Source organism: Schistocerca gregaria, chromosome 1, assembly GCF_023897955.1.
Source record: "Schistocerca gregaria isolate iqSchGreg1 chromosome 1, iqSchGreg1.2, whole genome shotgun sequence".
Lineage (NCBI taxonomy): Eukaryota > Metazoa > Arthropoda > Insecta > Orthoptera > Acrididae > Schistocerca > Schistocerca gregaria.
This window is the reverse complement of record NC_064920.1, coordinates 498,510,684-498,538,331: the sequence shown is the minus strand read 5'-3', so window position 1 is coordinate 498,538,331 and position 27,648 is coordinate 498,510,684. Positions and strand designations below refer to the sequence as shown.

The 27,648-nt window shown below is 41.8% G+C and overlaps 1 protein-coding gene across 3 annotated transcripts in view; it reads left to right on the top strand.

Moving 5' to 3' along the window:
* LOC126353957 (uncharacterized) overlaps positions 1-27,648 on the top strand; it is a 306,332-nt gene that overhangs the window by 179,888 nt on the left and 98,796 nt on the right. For all 3 annotated transcript variants that reach the window (XM_050003278.1, XM_050003265.1, XM_050003273.1), the window contains one exon: positions 14,772-14,897. In XM_050003278.1, the coding sequence (XP_049859235.1) occupies positions 14,772-14,897 (126 nt within the window). The remainder of the gene's footprint in view (positions 1-14,771; positions 14,898-27,648) is intronic.

Genomic DNA, 27,648 nt, shown 5'->3' with positions numbered 1-27,648 from the left:
AACAAAAGTTTTTCAATTTCCTCAGCGAGTGTAGGAACCTGGAGGTAAGACTTTTGGGAACCAAGGACACTAAATATACGTGCACCTCTAATACATTGGGAAAAGTCCAAATATTGGGGCAGGATAATTGTCAATGATGGTATGTGCATTCAGTTCCCGATAGCCTCCACATAAATGGAAAGTGCCATTTTTCTGAGGTACTAGCCATATCAGGGACTACCAGTCACTGTGTGAGTGCATAATAAATGCCTTGGTTAACACAGCATTCACAATCGATTTCTCACATCATAACTTGGGTGTTGCCATTCTGTGGGACTTGTGCCCTATGGGTGGTCCCTCCATTGTGTTTATTTTATGACAGGTGCCATTAGTAATTGCATTTAAATGCAACTGTATGGGCTGTTGAGGAGGGGGAACAATTTTGTAAGGAGGTGGTGGAGGCATGGTGGCTCAATGACTTACCTTAGTAAGCAACGGTTACTTGTCTCGAGGAGCAAATTGGATGTGAATGACATCATGGAATAGTGCAGCAGCGATGTCTCAGCAGGCAGCAGATTATGTGAAAGGCGCATAATAGGTTCTCCAATGCCTCCTTGATAGCCTGGTTGAGTGCAGTATTGTGTGAGCAAAGCTTGTCAACCGCAGAGCACTTGAATGAAGGCTTGAAGTGTTGAGCCATGAGAGCAGAATATTCCAACAGGATAAGCAGAAGTCGGTCTTCAGAAGGCCAAGAAGCCATGATGTGTGACCAAATGAACATGGGATGTGGGAGCTGGAAGGGGGATGGAGTAGAGATGCTGTGTGTAAGTCCACATACAGGGCAAAGTGTTTGACAAACTCAGTCCCAAGCACTGGTGGGTCTTCAACATCTGCCATGCGGAAGAACCATATAAAAGTTCGATTGGATGTCAGACACAGCTAGACAACTGCTACCCCCCACCCACCCACTCAGACATTGGTGGATGAATTGTTGGCGGGGTGTATAAGTTTTGTCGGTTGGCTGTTGGAAGGGGGAGGCGCATGAGGCAGGGATGATACCGGGGTCACTGAGGAAGCATTGCTTGGAAATGAAATGTAGAGCCGCTCGCCAGGGGTGTGCCAGAAGTAGAAGTCTGTTGTGAAGGATGGTGCTGTGAGGAGCTGTCGCAAGCTGTGACACCAAAACTGGTTCACTTGCAGAGTTTGGGTCTGCACAGGAGGGACAGCAGTTCCTTGCAGGGGTGCCAAATGTGTGTGTGGGGGGGGATTGGCAGATGGGGTAGGTGGGCTGGGTTATTTGGCTAGTGCTGTCCACACCATCTGTTGCACTCTGCCATTAGTCTCTTGCAGGCTAGGAGGCGGCTCTGGATGGAACTGTAAATGCTCAGATAGCCGACAGTGGTAGCGCTAGTAGCTTTGTGCCAAGTGGCATTGTGGTGCTTTGAAGCACTGTGTGTCCTTGCATGACCTGTGTCAGCCATGGTAGAAGTCTCAGTGTTGCCAACCTTGCCCTCAGCCAATGTGCCCAACATAGGTATTAATTGGCAGTGGCGAATGATCTCATAAATTGGTTCAACAGGACAGAGTTTAGAGTCCAGGGGGTCAAAGGAAATGTAAAGGAGCTGTAGTTGAAGCTCTTGTGGCAGCCTAAACAACCATACAGTCCAAAGACTGATGTTTGGCATAACCTTGCAATTTACTAGTGCCCATAGATGACACCAGAGTTGTGGAGGTGACGTCCTGCTCAGTTGCTCTTTGTAGATTATAAGATGATTGCCTCCATCAGAGAGCATGATGAGCATCTGTTAATAGGTGGCTTATCCATGGTGTAATTGCCATGAGTAAATCACTATTGAAGTCTGTATGGTCACGGAGGTGGCTCACCAGACAGATGAATCTGGCACCATCAGTCATTAACCCTGAAATCTCCAAGAGGTTATCTACAGTTGCAAACGAAGTAAGTTGAAGTAACTTTGTAGACTTGCCCGGTGAAACATGCTGCGTTGTGGTAGGCTTTGTGAGTTACTGACGGTGGCTCAGCAGCCGGAGGTAGTGGTCGTGTGCTTGTGAGTTACATTTGCCTGTGTGTGTGTGTGTGTGTGTGTGTGTGTGTGTGTGTGTTTTGATGTTCTCTAATTCACAGGAAGGCCTTTTGGCTGGAAGCTTACTTGTTTGATAGTCTTTTTTGTTGTGCCTTCCTGCAACTCAACATCCCCACTATTTCGTAAGTAGCCATCTATCCTTTTCATAATATTGTCAGTAAAGAGTGAGGAATTCAGCCATAAAAATGTTTGGCTACTCTCCAGTGATGATGTAAAGAATTTAAAAGATTCACTGAAACACAAACTTACAACATAAACAAACTGGCAATATAGCATGTGTGTGTGTGTGTGTGTGTGTGGGCGGGGGGGGGGGGGGGGGGGGGGGGTGGGGGGGTGTAGAATGAACATAAATAAGTAGAAATTAGTGTGTGTATGTTTAAAAGAAATGAGTATATGGCACAGATCACTGTGACAGTGTACAATACAGTAATTGTAATACTGTCTTTCTCCAAATCAGGGCAAGAGGTAGAGTTTATGTTGTGTGGCACATGCAAATTACTGAGTTAAACTGTTCAATAAAGTTATTTGTTTTAGTATTTCATGTTTATTTTTTCAGACTTGCCATGCTATCATAACTTTTAAATGAGATATTGGGTATCTTGTAATTAACGAGCAATTTTATTTAATTGGATAGATAAAAAATGTGCTCACCAAGCAGCGGCAGAACACACACATAAAAGACTGCTGAGTTTGGCAAGCTTTCAGATCCAGTGGCTCCTTCAATAGGCAGAAAGGCTGGAGGGTAAGGAAGAAGGTTGAAGTAAAAGGCCTGGAGAGGTATTGGAAAAGGGGTAGATATCGGGAAAGTCACCCAGAACCACGGGTCAGGGGAGACTTACCATACAGGATGAGAAGGAAAGACTGATTCTGATACACAAAATAAATTATTCATGGCACTATCTTGGTCCTTATATTTACTTTAATTGGGAAGTTAGCATATGTTTTGTGACACAGAGGGGTTGCTCATATCTTTTTTTCTACATATTAATTATTGAAGTATTTTTGCTTGTACATATACATGAAAATAAATTGTTCTGAATTTATTGTTGATGTTAATTCTACATTATGGTAATTCTGTTTCTATGAACTCAGGTAATGTAGATGCTGTCTTATGGTTAAAGTATGTGATAAGTAAAACTGAAGAATTTGTAACAATGCTATATTATTAGTTTCAGAGTATATATTCATTTCATTTTAGTGTATTTGACCAAATCTGATCTATGAAGTATAATAACAAAAGTGCAGAATCAATAAATGATTTAGTAAATTAGCAATATCCTGAGAAAAAAAATCCCAATGCAAAGAGGAGCAAAGAGTACACATTAGCAAAGGACATTATAAATCTTCAAATCCACTGAAAGGCAACATTAGCATTGCTATTCCAACATGTTGTTCATCTCCAGTGAATAGAAGATAAAAATTTTCCGCTGCCAGTGAATAAGTTTTCAACATTACTTAAATTTCGTTTTTATTACCATGTGGGTTTTTTGGCTATAGCGACGGGCCACACACAGAAAACTCCCAACTTATTACGATAAGACACTTTTATTAAGGTTCATATGATTACAGAAAACACAAGGAAAACATTGCAGAAATTCACGAAACACATATCGCTCAGTCAGGTAGTAGACGGGACTACCCCAAAGAACTCCAGTCTCCAAAGACCATTTACTCTGCACTTTGCCGGTGAAGTTACTGGCGGTCAACTGTCGCCACAACCATTGTTATTTCTACTGTACTGTAAAAGTGGTACATGAAAGGTGTCAACAAAAAGAAGGTGTGTTGTAACAGGTAGTTCTTCAATAGTTCTTCAATAGCATCAAAGGGCAATGCCAGCAATCCTGCCTATGGCATTTGCCATGCCCTGCAAACACACCATTTTTATTTATTTTATTTATTTATTTATTTATTTATCCATCCGTAGACAATCAGGATTGTATGGATGTTGTCAACATGAGTATATACAATAGGTACACAAATTTATAATTGTCACAATCGGAATTCATGAATATTATAACAAGATGCATTTTTAAACCACTTAATGACACAGTTGCTAATTTTTACATATTTCTATGCATTCACATCATCTCAAGTAATCATTGACAGTATAAAAGCACTTTTCCGAGAGATATTTTTTTAGCCATTTCCTCAGGTTATCTATTTTGCTTATGTCTTTGATCCCTTGTGGAAGTTTATTGTATAATTTAATTCCATTATATAACATGCTATTTTGAGTTTTTGATTTGTTTTTCCTATAGAGGTGTAAGTGTTGTCTGTGTCTGGTGTCATGTGCATGTATGGAACTGTTTATCGGGAACTGGTCAATGTGTCTTTTTATGTATATTACTGTCTGCAAAATGTATTCACACGGAACTGTCAATATACCCAAACATTTAAATAACTCTGTGCAATGGGATCTACTGCTACTTTTTGTTATGATTCGCACGGCCCGTTTTTGCAACTTAAATATTGTTTGTCTGTTCTGCTCTGTTGATCCCCAGAAGGTTATGCCATAACTAATTATAGAGTGGACATACACAAAATATGCAGTTCTAGTACACCGGCTACTACACACTGAATTTATAATCCTAAGTGTATAGCATGCTGAAGCTATTCGCTTTCCAAGTACCGCAGTGTGCTTGGTCCAATTTAGTTGAGAGTCGACATGCATGCCTAAAAATTTTGTTGATGGTACACATTCTATGTGCTTGTCATTAACTTTTAGCTTGCTACTGTTCGGTTTTCTGTTTAAGTGGAAGCTAATACTGTTGGTTTTTTTTACATTTAGGGTTAATTTATTAGTTTCTATCCATTGGCATACATGCTTAAGTGTTTCCTCAGCTTTTTCATTGAGTGCACTTGGCGACTCAGCTTTGATTAGGATGTTACTGTCATCAGCAAACAGTACTGATTCACCATGTTTGTCACTTTGTGGAAAATCGTTTGTGTATATTAAAAAGAGAATTGGGCCCAGCACACTTCCTTGGGGGGCTCCTATGTTGATGTATTCTGGGTTTGAAAGGTGTGAAAAGGTGTGATTGGAGTTGGTTTGAGTGATCTCCACCTGTTGGACCCTGTTTTGCAGGTATGAATGAAACCACATGTTTGTTACTCCTCTTACTCCTAGTGCATTTAGTTTGTTTAGCAAAATTGTGTGGTCTACCGTGTCAAATGCTTTGGTCAAATCAAGGAAGATCCCTGTTATGTGGTCTCCTTTGTCTAGTGCTTCGAGGATAACATTTGAGAAGTGAGCTACAGCTGAATTTGTGCTTTTACCAGCCCGGAAACCAAATTGCTCTTTACTCAGAAGATTGAACTTTAAGTACCCCATGAGCCTGTTTTTCATTATGGTCTCTATGACTTTTGAAAAGGATGACAGTAATGAGATTGGTCTGTAGTTTTCTATGATTTCTGGGTCACCTTTTTTATATATAGGTAGGATTTTTGCATGCTTTAGTATTTCTGGGAAGCAACCCATGGAGAAGGATTCATTGATGATGTGCACTAATGGGTCTTTGATGTTGTCTATGCAGTCCTTCAGTAAGCACACAGGTATTTCATCTATGCCTGCTGAATTTTTACATTTTAGGTTACTTACAACATTGGATACTTCTTCTGCTGTGGTTGGTCGTAGCATCATTGTGTGTGCTATTTTGTTCAGAGTTTGTGATTGCTTTGTTTTGTTGAACTTCTGTTGCAGTCTGGTAGCTATGTTACTGAAATATTGATTGGCAAAGTTTGCTAGTTTTTTGGGATCATTGTGCTGAAACTGTATGTTTACTGGCTTTAATTTTTTCCTATTAGTTTCTTGTTTGGTGATTTTCCATGCTGCTTTGATTTTATTACTGGCTTTTTCTGTAAATTTGTCATTTTGGTACCTTTTAGCCACTAACAATACTTTTCTATAGATCTTTCTGTATCTATGATAATAGTTATGAAATGCTGAATCATTACGGTAGTTTTTCATTGAGCTGAGGTGCTTGAGCGTTTCAGCAGATTTCCTTATCCCATTGGTTACCCAGCTGTTGTTGTTGCATGATTTAGTGATTCTTAGAACTTTAGGGAACACTTCTTCAAACCTGAATTTAAATACTGACAGAAACTTTGAAAACTTCCCATTTATAGTAGGTTCTCTGTACACTTCCTCCCATGTTTCACTGTTAAGTAGTGCAGCAAATACAGCTCTTTTTGACTTAGAGAAAACCCTACTGTACTTGTGTATTTTAGTTTTATTATCTAATTCTATACCCAATTTTAATAACTGACTGGAATGGTCTGCGATGCCAAGGTCATCTATGACAACGTCACATCTATCTTTCTCTATGTCTGTTAGCATATGGTCAATACTTGAAGCTGAATGTCTGGTTATCCTAGTGGCAGTATTAATTAATGGTGATACACCATAGGCATACATAATGTTCAGAAAATTATTGTACAACATATCTGGGTTCATAATGTTAATGTTTAGATCTCCACAAATGATAATTTTGCCTTTGGGGCTGGAGACCATATCTAATGCTTGGGTTAACTTTGTAACTTTGGCAGCACTTACGTCGTGTTTAATATGTATGCATCCAGTTCTTGTGAAAATGAAGCTGATTCTTTTCCCTGCCACTGGGAAAAGTAGGGCAAAATTGGTTGCAGAGGATGTCACAACAGCAGAGTCAAAATGAAACAAATCTTTGAGGAGCTTTGTATCACCAATTTTAGGATAAAACAGAAGAAAGCTGCTTCAAGTACTTTTGATATGAACCATTATTATTAAAAGTATGGAGCCAGAACCAAAATGAGTGTTTTACAAACATGTTTTGACAGATGTTCGAAAGAAAAACTTGTCAAAGTGCGAGAACTTCTTAAGTGTTAATTTGGGCAATGGCTAAGTGGTGCTAAAGCATTTCCACTTGACAAAATGCAACACAATGAGCTCAATGGAACTTTTCTTCTTAGACACCAAAGATGTGATATACAAGGAGTTTGTGCCTGCCTGACAATCAGTTTTCTGTCCAATTTACTCAGGAGTGTTCTAAGAGGATTACAGTTTACCCCGTCTGAAGAAAAATCACAAATACTTGAATGCACCATTATGAGTCAGTGGTCATTAACACTGGCTCAATCAGACTACAGCTCTAAATTCTCTCTCCCCAACTTCACATTGCACTCTTTCATAAGAATTATTTCAAAATGACTGAATCACTTAAAGTAAGAGCTTTGTGTTGGTCAACTTCCAAAGAATGTATGAAGACTGTGCAAAGTACTAGCAGCAGTAGATTGATGAAGCAGGACTATATTTAAATTAATGTTAATTCAGTGTGGATTTATCTGCAACATATTTATTTTTAAGCCTTCAGTTGTGACAGCTAGGGAACACTGTAGTATTTCCACTTCAGATCTATGACTTTTATTCATTCACAACCAGTTTTTTTTCTCATGCTATGTAAATCTAATCCAATTAACAGAAACAAAATCCTGGCAGTTACTTTGCTACTTTGTAAGCCCATTTCCAAGTGATTTCAGATGTGAAGTTTTGACTGAGTTAATATATACTTGTATTGTTTGTGGCATATAAGAAATTGCTGCTTAGTAGCATATTCCTCCATTAGAGTTACAAGATGGCTGCTGAGTGAGATCACAAGTATTTTCTTTATCCGCTAAAAGAACTTATTTAAGAGGAAATAGTCTCAAGTTTAAATTTTCTTTGTTTTGTATACTTGCTGTAGTGTCTGTTCTTGTCACACAACTGAATATTAGCGCACCAGCAGAGCTTGTTCTTGAAAAAACTTACTCTTTAGCTGAAGTCCCAATAATCGTGACATAACCAGAAATTTTGCATGACATTAACACAAAAAATTTTATTCAAGTTTTCTTGATAGCACAAAATTCATTAAAAAAAGACAGATACTAGTTTCATCAGTGTCTATTGTTGCAATAAAAGTGTAATTAAACATTTCTAAATCATATTTAACTAACACATTTCGTATTGTTTACTAGTTAGATAGACATGATCTAGGCCTAAATTTTCCGAGTTATAAATGTTTAAAAACCTAACCAAAAACACCCGATAACGTAAATTCTCTCAAAGCTAAATAATTACAAATTCATTCTTCTGTAATTGTATCTCTAAGTCAGTACAAAAACAATAACCACCAATCATAAGACCTTTGTGTCATTTTTTGCTTCCACACAGCCAATCTCGCAAACTTTAAAACATTCTTTAAACTTAATTATTCTTCCAAAAACTGACCATGAGTGAGAAATGTGGGAGCTGTTATAGGGCAGTGAGTAGAGGAATTTGTTGCCAATCTTGTAGGAAATATTTTCACCGGAGAGGGGGGGGGGGGGGGGGGGGGGGGAAGGTGCAGTGGGGAGCTTGTTTTGGGAGAACAGAAGAGGCTCTCTCCTGGAACTGCAGAGTATGCAGTCGGAACATTTTGATTGGGGAACAGGAAAAGAGAATCTGTGCCCTTCAGATACAGTTGGAGGAAGCAAGAAAGGAACTGATAAGGATCAAGGGAGATTGGGGAGAAGAGGGTGCTTGGAAACCGGCAGCTGGTAGAAGGATAGGAAGAATGAGAATACGATCTGACAATTTTATCATCAACACCAAAACAGGTATCTACCACTACCACAGTTAAGTGAAGAAGAGCCTCAGGCAGAACAAGGAGCAGGAAATGTGCAGCACACTTCAACCGAGGCCAAGAAGCCTTGGAATGTACAAAGTGGTAGGAAGAAGAAAGTGCAGCTACTAGGCAGTAGCAATGGGCCAGGTATGGTCCTCAGTTACAGGAAAGTTTAGGGGCAGTTTACCAGGCCACCAGTATCTTCAAGCCAAATGCAGGACTAAGTCATGTGATAGAGGACCTAGGGTCTTTATGTAAGACCTAGGGTCTTTATGTGAGATACAAAAGAGGACCATGTAGTGAGTGGGTGGGGCGGGAAACAGTTTGGACAGAGATGGGGCATATGACATAGGTGGTGACCTGGGCAAGATAGCTTCCCTAACTCATGGCACCAACATACACTTTGTTGAGCTGTTCCAGCATCTTAATCGACCACACCTTGTTGGTGTTGTGAGGCGAATCAATGTGGAGTTAGGGATGGATCTGAGGACAGCCAACTTTGCTGATGTTTCTCTGGTGCCCATCGGGGCTATCAACAGTTGGAGTTTCACTAGGCATGGCTTACACCTAAACAGGACTGGGAAGGGAAGATTGGTGCAGCAGATTCATGAAAGAATAGGGGGTGGATCTCGGGCCACGCATGGTCAAATACCTGTTGTCATAGGCAGGAAAAATAGGTCTTTTTTATAATAAATCCAGACAACAGGTTCCCCTAACTAAAGAGTATCTCTAGCAGTTTTTTAAAAAAAATACTGAAACAATCACACACAAGACAGATTTTAAAACTTCAAATATCACGCATACCAGATGTCAGAAGGTAAAACAAACCATTGGAAAGAGTAAGATGGGGCATTTCACAGACTTAACAATTCTATCAAAACATGCAATCAATAAAAAATAATACAATTATTAGAAGTTGAGCTCCAATCTTTGAACTGTACAGTAGCTTGTATTACTGAGCACTGGTGTAGAGACACAGAAATCCAACATGTATTATTATCATTGTATGAAAGGGCAAACTCTTACTGCAGAGCTACTTCAGGGGGTGGAGGATCATGCATTTATAGCAGAAAAGGAACACAGTTCAAATCAAGACATGACCTCAATACAGTAAGTGAGGACAAACACTTTGAAATATTAGCTATGAAATTAATAGGGCTTGATATCACCAAGAAATTAATCATTTTGTATGTGTATAAATCTCCCAGTGGTAGTGTGGACACTTGAAAAAATAAATTAACAGAAGTTATAGATAAAGTCTCAAGTGCAAAGCTCAACATAATTCTCTGTGGGGACATTAACATCAACACTAATATCGTAAATGAACCCAGCAGCGCCTTCATAAACATCGTTCAAAGTTTTGGCATGTCCCTATTGGTCAATAGTGCAACAAGGGTTACTAGAATGACTGCATCAGTAATTGACCATGTGGCCACAAATATGGACAGGGAAAAAATGTGAGGTAGCTGTAAAAGATCTTAGACTATCATACCACCTTTGTCAAATAACAGTACTAAAAGCAGGCATTGAATCATTCCCTAAACTACAAGCTACAAAAGACATTTTTCAGAAATCAAAATAAAAGATTTTTCAGAAGAACTAGAAAAACAAAGCTGGGATGAGGTGACAAGGAAACAAATGTGAATGTGAAATTCTCTAAATTCTCCACTTTGTTTAAATTGAACTTTGAAAAGGCATTCCCAAAAGTGTGCATGTCTGTATCAACACACCACAGAAACAGATGGGTAACAGCAGGTATTAAGAAGTCGTCCCGAACACTTAAACACCTCAGTTCCATGAAAAAGATTCGCAATGATCCAGAATTCTTAAATTTCTATCACAGATACAAAAAGATCTATAGAAAGGTGCTGATTGCTGCAAAAAAGTCATTTAATGACAAAATAATATATAATGCAGAGAATAAAAGCAAAGCAGTCTGGGATGTTATAAACAAGGAAACAGGGAGAGGCAAAGAAATGTAGAATAACATACTGCTAAGGTAGGGGGATAAGGTAATAAATGATCCACAACACTAAGCAAACAATGTAAATGAGCATTTTTCAATACTGATTAATGAATTACCTGAATAAATACAGTCTTTTAAGCAAGTCACGGTTTGGTTTCTGAAGTGGCAAAACTATGGAGTCAGCCATAATAGAATTCACAAAAGTTGTACTTGATGCTCTTGATAAAGACGAGTGTGTCACAGGCTTATTTGTGTACCTTTCTAAGCGTTTGATACAGTCGATCACAAGATTCTATTAAATAAATTAGAAGCATTAGGAATAAGAGGGGTCGCTAATGACTGGTTTCGATCATACGTGGCAGATAGGGTACAAAGAGTAGAGATAACACATACTTCAAATAGATCTAAACATTTGGTAAAACACTTATCAGAACCAAAATACATTAATATAGGGGTTCTGCAAGGTAACATATGAGGACCAATACTATTCCTGATATACATCAATGACTTTCCCAGTATTGCTACTCAGGGTGAAAAAAATCCTCTTCCCTGATGACATCAATATTATAGTCAATGAGAAAACAAGTGAGCTTTTTACCAATAAAGCAAATGAAACTCTCAAGGAACTTTCCAACTGGTCGATAAGCAATAAAGTGACATTGAACGTAAAGAAAACTACTGCCATGAATTTCATTTTGAAGAGGAAAAACGACAATGTTAAATTAAATGTAGATGGCACCTCTATAGACTGTGTAACAAATGTAAAATTTCTAGGAATGAATATTGATTCTCAGTTGAAGTGGTGTGAACACACGAAGGTACTTGCAAACAGAATGTCATCAGCATATTATGCCCTTACAATCCTATTATCAGTCTGTAACATGAAGTGTCTTTTAGTTACTTATTATTCATATGTACACTAAATTCTTAGCTATGGCATTCTCTTTTGGGGAACAAACCCACAAAATATGAATACAATTTTCTAACTCCAGAAAAGAGACATAAGAATAATAACAAAAAATACTAGTTGAGCTGTTCAAAACACTGGGGATTTTTAACTGCTCCATGTGAATACATTTACCAGTCAGTTGTACACATCAAAAATAACATTGGTAATTACTGCACAAACAGCTCTGTCCATGACCATGCAACAAGAGAGAGACTCAACTTACATTTACCAAGAAAAAATAAATATGAAACTCAAAACAGCATTTTCTGCCAAGGAGTAAAATTGTTAAATAAATTACTGAAAGAGATTAAAGAAATTGCAAAAATACACTTAGTTAAAAAACAGCAAAAAAATACCTGTCATGCAATACATCTTATACATTGGAGGGTTATTTATATAAAACAGAGTAGGGATTTGATAAAAAAAAGTTATAAAATAAATAGTAATAATAATAACGATTATAAAACATCCAACATTCCACATAACACCTTCACCTTATGTTTTTTTTCCTTCTTTTTTCCTTCTTTTTTCCTTTCTAGAAACACTCTCCCCTCAAGCTATGCATAGCACAATACTAACACCTTGTCCTCTTTTTGAGCTCAACAACTCACTCATTATGGAGGGATGCTGACTCAGTTTTTCTGGATAGCAAATGGGAAGTTGTGGTACAGAAAATGGCCCAGAGATCACCAGTGTGTGTATGTGTGTGTGTGTGTGTGTGTGTGTGTGTGTGTGTGTGTAGTGAGTGAAGTGCTGTGAAACAATGTGTGTATAGTGTGTGCTGTAACTGATAGTGAGATATGAGTGAACACTGTGGCATTACATTATTTACTAAGTTATTTGTAAACAAGGTATTATATACCAGGAGTGAAATCTAATGATTGTCTCTAACTAGAAGTCTGTAACGTATGTGTATATGAATTAGCTTATTTTAAATTGATCTAAGCTTGAAAATACTTTGACATGTCCTATATCCTTGTAAAAAGAGATCTACAGATGAATAAAGCTACTACTACTACTACTACTAATAATAATAATAATAATAATAATGATGATGATGATGATGATGATGATAGTAGTAGTAGTAGAACATGTTTACTTAGCTCTACTTTATTTGAATGTAATGTAGAGTCTCAAATCCCAATTTCCTCAGCCAGTGGATTCCCCTTTTGTTAAATCACTCTCCATCAACTTACTCAATTTTTACCTTTGTAATCATAGACCACTACATTTTTCACTTGCATTGACAATCCTTTCTCCTTAGCATTTTCATGAATCTTTAGTGTCATCAGCATCATGATCATATACTTGTTCATGGGTTAAGCCTTAGGGTGTGTTCTGCCTCAGCATTGTTCACACCTTTTCTTAGAGGGATGTCCAAATTTTCCCTTTGCTATTGGGTTCTATGTTATTGCAGTTTTAGATATCCTACTGTTAGAGTTTAAAGGTGGTACCTCTACCAGTGTCCTTACCATATACATCTTTTGAGAAACAGCCAAGGGACACTAAAATGGTTAAAAATCAATGGTAAATTCCATGTTATGCTGATACTTGCTTGCCAACCCACATAAAAAGAAATCCATAGACTTTACTTAAGAGGATTAGCACCTGTGTACAAATGCATTGCTCTCGGGGACTCAGCAGTCATTTTCTGGTGACAGGTTTGGTGACCACGGGGTTTGTAAGCAGGGAACTGGTAAGTACTACCAGTCCTCTGTCATCATAAGCTCTAGGCATGCTTCAGCAACCACTGTGCTGTGCAGTGGTGGAACATTGTGTGCCACTTGGAATGGGAATCTTGGCTTGACTGCCAAATCACAAGGATGGGACAAACATCTATAAATAAAAAATAAAAACCTCAATCTCAAGGTGGCTGTTGAGGTGGATCTGTTGTTAGCAGGCACTGTCTGAGGAAACTGCCACACCTCAGTTACATAATGCTTCATCAGGCAAGGGGGACTCTTATCTGTGTGGACTCTTTATTTCCCTGCTGCTCTTGGAACTGAGACTGAACCCTAAAAATCTTTTTCTCCTCTCCCAGCATGATGGGTGTACTATTTGGGAGTACTGGCATGCATTCATCCAGATGAATGAGGCTGGCTAGTCCTCCTTCATTGTGACCTTCAGTTCAGATTCCCTCCGACTTAGGATTTCTCCATATGTTCCTAACCCTATGTGGTGTTACAAATACCAGCATTTTGCCCACACTGCAGTGAGTTGTGAGGTGAAGTGATCTGTGGGAAGAATGGAAAGGCAGCTCATGAAGTTGGGACTGACTGCCCATCTCCAGCAGTTTGCATTAATTGTTCTGGGAGCCACCCTGTCTTGAGCGGAGACTGCCATGTTTTTGCTGAGTAACTCAATATTGAGAAAATAAAAGTGACCAAGTAGAGTCCCCTACAAAGAAACCAAAACCCAAAAAGGAATACAAGATGATGAAACCCCCTGTCTTTGCCACTTCTTATGCTTGCATGGTGCAGAATGCTGTTGCCAAGGTCAGCCCTTAGATTCAAATGACATCCAGCATCACACTTTCTACCAGCAGCGCCTGTGCTTGCCCCTGTATATCAGCAACATGTTTATTTTTTAGTATTCAGTCCTGATAATTAAGAAACACTATAATGTGTCTATTTCATATTTATTACTTTAATTCAGTCATCACCATTCATTTGTTCTGACACTTCTTAAATCTAATGCAGTAAAGAGAAACAAAATTCCAGGAGTTCCTTTTCTATCCTGTATGTCCAGTTCCAAGTGACTGAAGCTGTGAAGTTCTCACACAGTTAATATCTGCTTGTGGAATATCAGAAATTGCTGCTTAGTTGAGTATTCCTCTGTTTTTTAGTAGGACATGTGTAGTGAGCTCTTTCTTTATTGTAATGTAGAATCTTAAATCCCAATCCCCTTTTCCATCTGGTCACCCTTATCTTTAAATCATACTCCATTGACTTATTCAGTTTCACTTTTTGTTAGTATATAAATACTGAATTTGAAATCTTGATGTAAATTACCATTATTTAATTGGATTTATAGAATCAGTCAAGTTAAGTTCAGAATGTATCTAAGTACAGCACATTTTTAAAATATTGTCAAATCTAGTAATAAAGTGGAATATTAGTTAACAATGTTCATGCTACAAGATTTATGTTGCCCAATAGGAAAGGAATTGAAAGAAAGATTCCAACTAAAGCAAAGACTGCTGTGAGAGACAATTCCTCAGTATCATCGGAAGACATTATGAGTGTTGCTATTACCAACATTATGTCACCACCTGGTAAGAAAAGGTACAATCTAAATTCTATTTATGATCCACTCTAAAATATTATTTAAATGAATGAAGAAGGGAAGTTTAATGAGCAGTTCAATTAGATATAGTTGTTGCGTTAGTGATAGTGAGATAATTTGGTGAGCTAGAATGGAAGCACACACATACTTGTGCCCCTACATAGTGCCTGCTAGGTACTCAATTACAGGATTACAGTCAGCAGGTGGCCTAGGGTGGGGTGCATGTTGTGGTGGGGGTGGGGGTAGTGGGGGAGGCAGGAAGGAGGGCGAGGATTGGAGATGGGTAGCTAATGGTTCGGAGGTAGGTAGCAAGCGTACCGGCTAGGAATGCAGGAGGGAGGGTTGGCAGGTGCATGGGTTGGCGTGTGATAGATAAGCACTAGACCCAGTGAGATTTCCCAGTTGATGGAAGTAACATGGAGATGTAAATTGAAAGTGAATGACAACAGGAGAGAGGAAGGGGAATCTGTTGGGTAGATGTTGCTGTGACAGTGGATGAGTGGCGATTTTCACAAGGAGGACCGTAGGACCAAAGGATGTGCTGCAAATATATCAACTCAGCTGCAATCACTGCAGAGCATTTTATGTTGGCATTACAAAATACCAAGTGTCCACCAGAATGAATGCCATGACGAGAGCAAAGGTGACCACCCATTAGAATAACATGCTGCTGTGCACAACATGCCTTAATTCGGTGGCCACTTCACACCTCATATCATCTTATAGGAAACCGACTGGAGGGATATTTATAATGTTACAGGTGTACCACAAGGAATAATATTATGTACACTCTTGTTAATGTTACAAATTTCAATTCCAAAATTAATGTTTTTTATGGATTGATTTCTATCAGTCTAACACCAGCCTCCTTAAGAAAACAATAAAATGTGAGAGAGATACGATATCAAAACAACCTTGAATTACAAACTAAATCAAAATAACATATGCAAAGAAAAGGAAATTCTATGAAAGACAAACAGAGAAGTGAGTGTTATTTCATACAACAATAAATGATCTATTTTTTTCAGATAAATGTTTGTGTAATGTCTGAAATAAATTATTAATAAAAAAAAAATCAGATATTATGGGCAAAATTAAACCGTTAAGGAATGTGAGAATTTTAGTATGAAAGAACACTATCAAATAATGAGTAACAACCGAGAAGGAAACCAATTAGAAATTTAGAAGGGGAATAAAAAAAAAATTAATATACAGGGTGATTATAATTAAAGTTAAACTTTCAAACCGCTATAGAAATAACACCACTGGTTAGAATGACATGAAATTGCAACAGAATATTACTGGAGAAGCCCCCCCCCCCCCCCCCCCCCCCCCCCTGCGGGTTCGGGGGTTAGAATAGGTCCGCGGTATTCCTGCCTGTCGTAAGAGGCGACTAAAAGGAGTCTCAAACTTTTCGACTTATATGATGGTCCTCTGTTGGGTTTGACCTCCATCTCTCAAAATTTTCCAAAGAGCGAGCCGATTGGGGAAGGGCGCCTTACTTGGTGCATTGTGTCCATCTTGCGATCAGACCTTTCGCCAGCTTATACACCGTTGAACTGCAGTCCTGTCCGCTCTCCATCTCTTGGGCATGACTCTTTTTCTGCGTGCAGATAACACCTTGCACTGTGCAGTGCCTCTTTCTGCACCGACGGCGACTATGGGCCACATGTTACCTAACATCCAGCACGGTAGCCAGTCCGTTGTGGTGGGGCCGCCATGTACCCTGTTGGTTGTAGCCCCCTGACAACACAGGGATCGCTCTACTGATGCCTGCGCCGTTAACTCCCCACGTATGGCAAGGAGTAGATGCCTATCCTGCTGGGGTATCGGGACTCCCGGCAATGGCCATCCTGCCAGGTGGCTCTTGCCGTGGCTGAGTGGCGCCTGTGGGGAGGGCCCTTGGTCGGAGTAGGTGGCATCAGGGCGGATGACCCGCAATGAAGCGTGGTACATCGTCTCTCGCTGGTGGCCAGCCGCCAGCAGTCTCTAAGCGCTCTCGGGCTCAGTTTAATGCTCAGGAGTACAATCCGAAAATGTTCCCCTCTCTGGCCACACTGTGGGAGGAACGTAAGTCTCAGGATGGCAGTAGCAGTTATTCGCCCCGCTTCTTAGTTTGTACGAGGGTTGATGGGGAGTCTTTTCTCTCCACAAAGCTTCAGTTCTTCGTCGAGCATTTAGAGGACAAGTATGGGGAGGTGGAGGGCTTGTCAAAAATGCGCTCTGGGTCAGTCCTGATACAAACGGCATCCTCTGCCCAGTCATGACGGTTACTCGCTTGTAACAAGTTGGGGGATGTTGCCGTTACGATCACACCCCATAAGAGTTTAAATATGGTCCAGGGAGTTATTTACCATAGGGATCTTATTTTGCAGTCTGATGAAGAGCTACGCACCAATTTAGAGCGCCGAGGTGTACATTTCGTCCGGCTCGTTCATCGGGGTCCGAAGGAAAATCAGATTGCTACCGCTGCCTTCATCTTGGCCTTCAAAGGAGATACATTACCGGAAAAAGTCAAGGTGATGGTCTACCGATGTGACGTTAAGCCCTATATCCCTCCCCCCGATGCAGTGCTTTAAGTGCTGGAAGTTCGGCCATATGTCTTCTCGCTGCACTTCCAGCCTCACATGTCGAGATTGCGGACGCCCATCACATCCCAATACTCCATGTGCCCCGCCTCCCATCTGTGTCAATTGCGGGGAGCACCATTCACCTTGTTCGCCAGACTGCCGAATTTTCCAGAAAGAGCGTAAAATCATGGAATACAAGACCCTGGACCGACTAACCTGTACTGAGGCCAAGAGTAAATACGACCAACTCCATTCTGTGAGAATGAAATCTTCCTACGCTGCTGCTACAACACCTGTGCTAGCCCCGTCTGTTTCTCCAATTGTGGCCGGATCGACGAGTAGTAAAACTCCTCCTGCCCCCTCGCCAGTGGGGGGCTCTACCCACCGGGTTGCTCCTGCGCCACCTACCTCAGGAGCAACACCATTCCACCCATCAGGGACGTCCGTCCCCACTTCTAAGCCGGAGAAGTGTCCAACTTCTTCAAGGGGTCCCTTGGGTCCCTCCCTTCCCAGGTTTCCGCCAGCGAGAAGACTGACGACCGACAATGGCGTAAGTGCCCGCAATCAACTGGTCGTAGGGCTTCACGATCCTCCTCCGTCCCGGAGACTGAATCGGTGGAGCCCTCCCAGCCGGTGCGACCCAAGGAACAGCGTGAGAAACCCAAGAAGAGCTCTCAGCCCAAGGAACTCGCGGTGGCAGCCATCCCACCGTAACCTTCCAGCTCTGCGTCTGAGGATGTGGTGGAGATTCTGGCGTCCGCTGAGGACCGCAATCTCGCCAGTCCATCAGACACCATGGAAAGCACTATCACTGGTGCTAAATCGGAGGCAGCAGGTGACCCAGCGGCGTAATCTCCCTTCCCAGTCCCGTCAAGCCTTTCTCAGCCATGGACAACACCATCCTCCAGTGGAACTGCGGCGGTTTCTTCCACCATCTAGCTGAGCTCCGCCAACTTATCAGTCTTCACCCTTTCCTCCGCATTGCTCTGCAGGAAACTTGGTTTCCGGCAATGCGAACCCCCACCCTCCGTGGCTATCGGGGTTATTATAAGAACCGGGCAGCTTATGAAAGGGTGTCTGGTGGCGTCTGCATCTATGTCCTGAACTATCTTCACAGCGAGTCTGTACCTCTCCACACACCTTTGGAGGCTGTCGCTGTTCGGGTGTGGACGCCACAGGCTGTTACCGTCTGCAGTCTTTACCTTCCACCGGATGGTGATGTCGCACAGCATGGCCTGGCTTCTCTGATAGCTCAATTGTCTCCATCTCTCCTGTTACTGGGCGACTTTAACGCCCATAAACATCTGTGGGGTGGGTCAGTGGCAACAGGTCGAGGCGCCATCGTTGAGCATTTATTGGTGCAGCTCGATCTCTCGATCTTAAATGATGGTGCCTTCACACACTTCAGTGTGGCGCATGGCACATACTCCACCATTGACCTTTCCATCTGTAGCCCTAGCCTCTTACCGTCTGTCCAATGGAGAGTGCATGATGACCTGTGTGGTAGTGACCACTTTCCGATCTTTCTGTCACTGCCACAGCGTCAGTCTTCTGGGCACCCTAGCAGATGGGCTATGAATCAGGCTGACTGGGAGTTGTTCTCCTCCACTGCCACTATTGAGCCTCTCTCTAACGATGCCATTGATGCAGTGGTTCAATCGGTCACCACCGGCATCGTTACTGCCGCCGAATCTGCCATTCCCCGTTCTTCTGGGTCCCTTCGGTGGCGGACTGTGCCTTGGTGGTCGCCTGAGATCGCTGAAGCGATTAAAGCTTGCCGGCGGGCGCTCCAGTGTCACAAGCGACATCCCTCAATCGACCACCTTATCGCCTTCAAACGGCTGCGTGCGTGAGCCCGATGCATTATCCGCCAACGCAAGCAGGAGTGCTGGGAGCGGTATGTGTCCACCATTGGCCTCCATGTCACTCCATCACAGGTCTGGGCCAAGATTCGCCGCCTCTATGGCTATCGGACCCCTGTCAGTGTCCCTGCGCTCTCACTGAATGGAGCAGTTTGTACTGACTCCGACGTCATTGCAAACCGCTTGGCAGAGAACTTTGCTATGAATTCCGCTTCTGCCAACTACCCCTTGGGCTTCCGCTCCATTAAGGAGCGGATAGAACCTCGGAGTCTTTCTTTTCGCACTCACCATCCTGAATTGTACAATGTTCCATTCAGTGAGTGGGAATTTCGAAGTGCCCTCGCTGCTTGTCCTGATACCGCTCCTGGGCCAGATAGCATCCACTCTCAGATGCTGAAACATCTTTCAGTGGACTGCCAGCGACGCTTCCTCGATCTTTACAACCGCATATGGGTCGAGGGTGAGTTTCCGTCGCAATGGCAGGAAAGTCTTGTTGTCCCCATTCTGAAACCAGGGAAAAACCCTTTGGAGGTGGACAGCTACCGTCCCATTAGGCTCACCAACGTTCTTTGCAAGTTGCTTGAACGGATGGTGAGCCGGCGCTTGAATTGGGTACTGGAGTCTCGAGGCCTTCTGGCTCCGTCTCAGGGTGGGTTCCGTAAAGGCCGCTCCGCCGCCGACAATCTGGTGAGCCTGGAGTCGGCCATCCGTACTGCCTTTGCCCGCCGTCAGCATCTGGTTGCTGTCTTTTTCGACATGCGGAAGGCATATGATACGACATGGCGTCATCACATCCTTTCTACGCTTCATGGATGGGGTCTTCGGGGCCCTATGCCGATCTATATCCGCAATTTTCTGTCGTATCGTACCTTCCGCGTGTACGTCGCGGCCTCATATAGTTCCTCCCAAGTCTAGGAGAACGGTGTGCCACAGGGTTCTGTTCTCAGTGTGTGTCTGTTTTTAATAGCTATAAACGGGCTTGCTGCAGCCATGGGAAATACTGTTTCCGCTTCCATGTATGCTGACGACTTCTGCCTTTATTACAGCTCTATTGGCATTGCAGCTGCTGAACGTCAGCTACAGAGTGCAATCCGCAAGGCGCAGTCTTGAGCTGTAGCGCATGATTTTCAGTTTTCCGCAGGCAAGACCTGCGTTATGCATTTCTGCCGGCGACGCACTGTTCACCCGGAGCCGCGGCTTTATCTTGACGGCGAGCTTCTTAAAGTGGTGGAGTCACATAGGTTTTTGGGGATGGTTTTTGATGCCCGGTTGACTTGGCTGCCTCATATTCGGCAGCTTAAACAGGCGTGTTGTCGGCGTCTAAATGCCTGAGCCACACCAGGTGGGGCGCCGACCGATCTACTCTCCTACGGCTTTACCAGGCATTAATCCAGTCCCGTCTGGACTACGGGAGTCTGGCTTATGGCTCAGCATCCCCATCTGCTTTGCGGGTGCTGGACCCAATCCTCCACAGTGGGACACACCTTGCCACTGGTGCCTTCCGAACCAGCCCTGTGGACAGCATACTTGTGGAGGCAAGTGTCCCTCCACTGCAGTTACGACGCATACAATTACTGGCTGCTTATGCTGCCCATGTTTTTAGCTTCCCCGGGCATCCAAATTATCGTGTCCTCTTCCCGCAGTCAGTCATTCATCTGCCAGAACGTCGGCCCCGGTTGGGTTGTCCGATCGCCGTACGTGTCAAACAGCTCCATTCCTGGCTTGGGTGTTTCCCTGTTCCACCTCCTTTCCGGGCCCCTCTGCGAACACCCCCGTGGTGTGTGCTTCGCCCTTGCCTTCGGCTCGACTTGGCACATGGCCCGAAGGACTCAGTCCCTCCGGAGGCCTTCTGACGCCGCTTTTATTCCATCCTGGTCACGTATGAGGGCTCTGGCATTGTCTACACCGACGGTTCGATGGTTGCTGGTCTAGTCGGTTATGCAATAACTCTAGGGGACCATTCTGAACAACATTCATTGCCGGCTGGCTGCAGTGTTTACACTGCTGAGCTGGTCGCCATCTTTCGTGCCCTAGAGTATATCCGTTCCTGCTCAGGTGAGTCCTTTGTTATCTGTAGCGATTCCCTGAGCGGTTTACGAGCTCTCGACTAGTGTTTCCCTCGTTCTCGTCTGGTGATGGCTATCCAGGAGTCCCTGCATACTCTCGCCCGTAGCGACAGGTCTGTGGTCTTTGTTTGGACCCCAGGCCATGTTGGTATACCCGGCAATGAAACTGTTGACCGCCTGGCGAAAGAGGCCACCAGTGCGCCATCTCTGGAGATTGGCCTCCTGGTGGCTGATTTGCGGGCAGTCGTATGCCGCAAAGTTCTCTCGTTTTGGGATGCTGAATGGTGCGGTCTGACCACCCCTAACAAACTCCGTGCCTTCAAGGACACGACGACTGTGTGGCGGTCATCCATGCGAGCCAACCGCAGGGACTCAGTCGTCCTTTGTCGGCTCCGCATTGGCCACACCCGACTCACGCACAGTTATTTACTGTGTCGTGAGGATCCCCCTCTTTGTCGTTGTGGGGCGTCCTTGACAGTGGTCCGTATTCTGTCGGAGTGCGCCCTTTTAACCGCGCTCAGGCAGACTTTTGCAATGACTGACACGCTCTCTGCTCTTTTATCAGATGACTCTGCCATGGTGGACTTGGTTTTGTGTTTTATTCGGGCAGGGGGTTTTTATCCTTTAATCTGAGTTTTTTAGTGTTGATTCTGGGTTTTAGCCTCTGATTTTAAACTGAGTTTTTAAAGTGTTATTGGTGGTTGGCTTTTCCTCCTTTTCTTTACGGTTGGCCAACCACCGTCACACTGTGTGTTTTAATTTGTTTTGTCTGGTCTCTGTCAGAGTATTTCATGTTCTGTTTCGTCTGCTGTCTTTCCTGTTGTTCATTTTTTTTTTATTTTCTTCTGGTGGTTTTAGTTTTTATGGAACAAGGGACCGAAGACAATAGTAGTCTGGTCCCTTTAATCCCTCAAACCAACCAACCTACTGGAGAAGGGAGGAAATGTATGGTAGAAGAAAAGTAAATAGTTATAAAATGTAGCAATAGATGGTGCTGTAAGCATCATAATTTAATAGTGCTTGACTACAAATGACAAAGGAATCATACAACAATGTCTAAGGTGTACGTTTGACATTAAACAAACTGTACTACTTAGTATGCATGGGTGTATGGGTGTGAAACTGTTAGTTACATAAGCCCATCGACCACAACAGGGTTGTATCACATAGGATGGGAAAATTCCGTTTTTAATTGTCCTGAGGCCAAAAACCACATGAAAAGCATGACTCACATCAGTTTTTAAGTGTCCTGAGGCCAAAAATCTCGTAAACCGCATCAATCACATCGGTTTTTAATTGTCCTGAAGCCAAAAACCACATAAAAAGAATCAATCAAAATCAATTCGGATTATTAATTACCATGTGACTGGCACAAAACATGTTCAATATGCTGTCCACCATTCTCTGCCACAAGTTGAAATCAAGAAACAGCATATTCCACAACTGATTGAAGGGTTTCCGGGATCGTGTTCAGAACGTGTTGTGCAATGCCTTTAGTTCAGCTAAGTTTGCAATCGGAGCACTGAACACAACATCTTTCAGATAGCCCCACAGCCAGAAGTCACACAGATTAAGATCAGGTGATCAGGATGGCCAGGCTGTTGGGAAATGGCGGCTGATAAATCTAACGTTTCCAAAATGGTGCTTCAGCTGCTGCTTAAATGGATTTGCAGTATGTGGAGGTGTGCCATCTTGCATAAAAATAATCTCATCCACACCCCCATGTTGTTGGAGAGCTGGAATGACGTGGTTGTGCAAAAGACACTTGTAGCTCTTACCATCGATGGTACAGGTAAAAAATATGGCCCTATTATAAATGGTGCCAGAAACCCGCACACACAGTGACCTCCTCAGGATGAAGTGGTACTGGTTGTTTTGCGTGTGGATTTTCCATTGTCATATTCAACAATTCTTCATATTGACATATCCTGTCAGATGCAAGTGGGCTTCGTCTGTCCACAAAATCTTCCATGGCCAATCGTTGTCCACTTCCATGTGAGCAAGAAATTCTGAAGCAAAGGTCTGTCTTGCTAGCAGGTCAACAGAAAGCAACTTGTGCACATGGGTAATTTTGAATAGATAGCAAAGATGGGTGTTTCATAGATTTTACGGACCATGCTCACGTGTATGTCCAATGTTTGAGCAGTTCTCTGTGCACTACACATTTACACACCACCACTCGTCTCCTCCTGCATTGCTGTGGCCACTGCTTCTACTGACATTGAATCAATTCATTTCCTCCCTCTACCTGGTTGCACACGAAAGAACCCATCTTTATGAATTTCCGAATCATCTTCTCCAGAACCACAGCAGTCATCAGACCAATGTCTTTTTTCAAACCCTTTAGTTCTGGAACTTTTGCAGAGTGATGTGTACACAATTATCGTTCTTGTAATACAGTTTTAAAAGCAGAGTGTGATCCTGCATCGAGACAATCATGGCAAATGTCATATCATGGCAAACATCACAGATGCGAAAGGAGGAAAAGCCGTGTACCCAGTGTGTTTACACCAACTTCAATGGGTCATACGCATGACAGGTGTTTTCATTTACGTACTCTGACACATACAGCACCATCTCTTCATCAATTTCCACACTATTTTTTTTTCTTCTGCACATGTTTCTCCCTTCTCCGATAATATTCTGTTGCAATTTGACATCATTCTGTCCAGTGGTGTTATTTCAACAGCGTTTTGAAAGTTTAACTTTTATTATAATCAATCTATAAATAAATAAAAGGGAAAAATAAAAACTTGAAAGATTTGCTGGTAACATTGTTGTATTGTCAGAGGTAGCAAAAGACTTAGAAGACCAGTTGAACAAAATGGATGGTGATTTGAAAGGAGATTGTGAAAGGCATCAACAAAAATAAAACAAAAGCTAATGTAATGTAGCCAAATTAAATCAGATAGTGGTGAGGGAAAGAGATTAGGAAATGAGACACTAAAAGTGCTAGATGATTTTGCTATTTAGGCAGCAAAATAACTGATAATTGGCAAAGGAAAGTGAATATAAAATCCAGGCTGGTGATAGTAAGAAAAGTATTTCTGAGAAAAAGGAATTTCTTAACACCTAATATAAATTTAAATGTTGAGAAAGATTTTCTAAAGGTATTTGTCTGATTGTAACTTTATACCGAACTGAAACATGGATAATATGTAAGTCATACAAAGAGATAACAGGTACTTTTTAAATTTAGTACAGGGGAAGAGTGCTACAGATTAGATACATAGATCAAATAAGAAATGAGGAGAAGTTTTTCTTCCATTTATTCTTCTAATAGGCAGAAGAAGTAGTTTGAGAATTTACAAAAACCGGAAACATTGATGACAGACAATTCCCATACAGTTATCAACTTGTCTGGGAAAGAACTATCCAAGGAGGAAGTCTCTGTTCTTTCAAAAGGAGGTTATTTTGCTACCACTCCATCACAGATTCCCACGGAAGATATTGTTGCCAATATAGAAGCAGGGATTCGCCTGTTATCACCGCTTTCTGCCAATGAAATAAGGATGGAAACAGCCAGGATATTACGTAAAGCCAAGCCACCCAGCAGTAATTTGTCCCTAGGAGAAAGGAAGGCATCACGGGAGATTAATATGGACATGAATATTATTGTACTTACTGCTGATAAGAGTAATGCTACTGTCGTGCTGAAGAGTGAGGATTATCGTAGAAAGATCAGTGACCTCTTGGATCCTACCACCTATAAAAAACTGAAAAAGGACCCTACAACGAAAGTGTTAAGTGCTACCCAGCGATTAATAAAAAGCTCTTCCATTCCTACAGAAGATAAAAGATACCTTTGCAAAACTGAAGCTTACCCTCCTTGACTGTATGGGTAACCTAAGATACACAAGCCCAATGTCCCATTGAGACCAATAGTAAGTGCTATTGGGGCTCCTACTCAAGAGCTGGCTAGATATCTTGCTTCTTTGTTGCAACCGTATATAGGTAAAACGGACACTGATATTAAAAATTCCATGCATTTTATCAAAAAACTGAGGGAGATCACAGTTAGTCCAAGTGCCATCCTTGTCAGTTTTGATGTAGTATCCCTGTCCACCATGGTCCCTGTTGACGAAGCTCTTTCTTACATAGCTGATATGTTTCCTACTGATATAATAGCTTTGTTTCGATATTGTCTATCCTCGACTTATTTTCATTATAACAATGAGTTTTATGAACAAATTGATGAGGTGGCCATGGGTAGCCCTCTAAGCCCTGCCATTGCTAATCTATTTATGGAATTTTTTGAACAACAGGGGATGCAGTCGGCCAAAAAAGCCCTTTGAAATGGTATTGGTACGTGGATGACACCTTTGTGATATGGAATCATGCTGCAGAGGAACTGAGTGATTTTTTGGTGCACATAAACAATTTCAATCCAAGGATACAATTCACTATGTAGAAAGAGAGTAATGGGCAACAAATTTTTTTGGATGTATTGGTTATTAAATGGGCAGATGGGACTTACACAAGGTATATAGGAAAGACACACACACACACACACACACACACACACACACCACACACACACACACACGCACACACACACAGACCATTACTTACATAAGAATTCGAATCATCATCCTAGGCAGAAGAGAGGAGTCATAAAAACTTTAGTGGACAGAGCTAATAACATCTGTGAGCCAATTTACTTGCAAGATGAATTAAGCCATTTGCGAACAGCTTTCAAGAGAAATGGGAACACTGACAAGGAAATAGATCGAGCATTCCCCCCTAGAAGAAAAGTGTCCGAAAATACATGACAACAACAACCGTCGGCTGGAAAAGTTTTTCTTCTGTTTATTCATAACATCACGGACCGTACTGGTAAAGTTTTGGCCAAGTTTCAAATGGAGACAATCTTTCGACATACCAAAAAATTAGTGAAAGTTTAAGATCGATGAAAGACGCATGGCACCTTAGCTACCCCAGGTGTGTATAAAATTCCGTGTAGCTGTGGCATGGTTTATATTGGAATAACTAAAAGGGGTGTTAATACCTGCCTAACGGAACACAAAAGGAACTGTAGATTGGGACAGGTTGAGAAATCAGCTGTAGCGAAACACGTTTTTAGAAACTGTGATCACTTAATAAAATTTAGTGAAACAAATGTGATAGCTAGGACCTCACATTATTATACTCGCATGTATAGGGAAGCTATAGAGATCTACAAGCACGGAAATAATTTTAATAGAGAAGAAGGACTAAAACTAGATAAGATATGGCGGTCGACTTTGTACCGACGAAGTGACAATAGATTACCTGTAATCGAGATGGCACTAGCCAGAGATAGTTTTAAAGTCGAAAGCACTTGGCGAGTTGTGGTTCCATCTAAGTGCTCTATATAAGTGGGACAACCAGCGCCTAGCAGCCAGTCGCCAACTCACCTCAGAAGACGCCAGCCATGTAAGCTTACGTGCTATGATTGCATTGAATTGAATTGTGGAGAAAATAAATGGCACAAGTAGACTAAAGAATGGGGTTGATTAATAGCACACATCGAGAAGCATTAAGGAGAGAATATATAAAAGAAAATCCAGTTTTGGAGAGTATAGTGTAATTTGATAGATAAAAAATCTACTCAACAAGAGGCAGCAGGAGAAAACACATAGTTCTTATTTAAAGGTGCAAGCCTATGTAGCCATTGCTCCTTCATTTGGCATAAGGTGTAGCTGTTTTTCCAAACCTCACCAGTCCTTTTCCTCCATGCCTCTTCCTACCCCTTCTATCTATCTGCCAGGAGGAGGTGCCAGTGGGTCCAAACTTTGCACATTACAATAACCTTTGTATGTGTTCTCTTATGCCCTCACTTACTCGGAGGATTTTTTTTTTTTTTTTTTAATATTTATTTATCAAATCAGTTATATTTACAGTAAGAAATGAGGTATTTAACCATTAAAATGTTTTGCCAGAGTATCTTTGTTAAATCCTAAGCTACATTATTTTCCATAGACAACTTAGTTCTTGAGTTTGTACATATAACAGTACTGTCACTGACTATAAAACATGTCCTGAATTTTTATTTGTAGCCTTGACAGTTTGCGACACCACCACACAACCATTTTACAATGATTACATTAGTACTGCATGTATCTAGTTGTTGCATAATGTGCTCCTGGAAGATGTCTGCAGTGTGTGAGAAATCTTCTTGCCCTCTCCACCTATGTTGACTCCTTCATCACTTTCATTATTACTTTTCTGTTCACTATGGATTAATTCCTCATCTCTTATAATTTTGTCTAT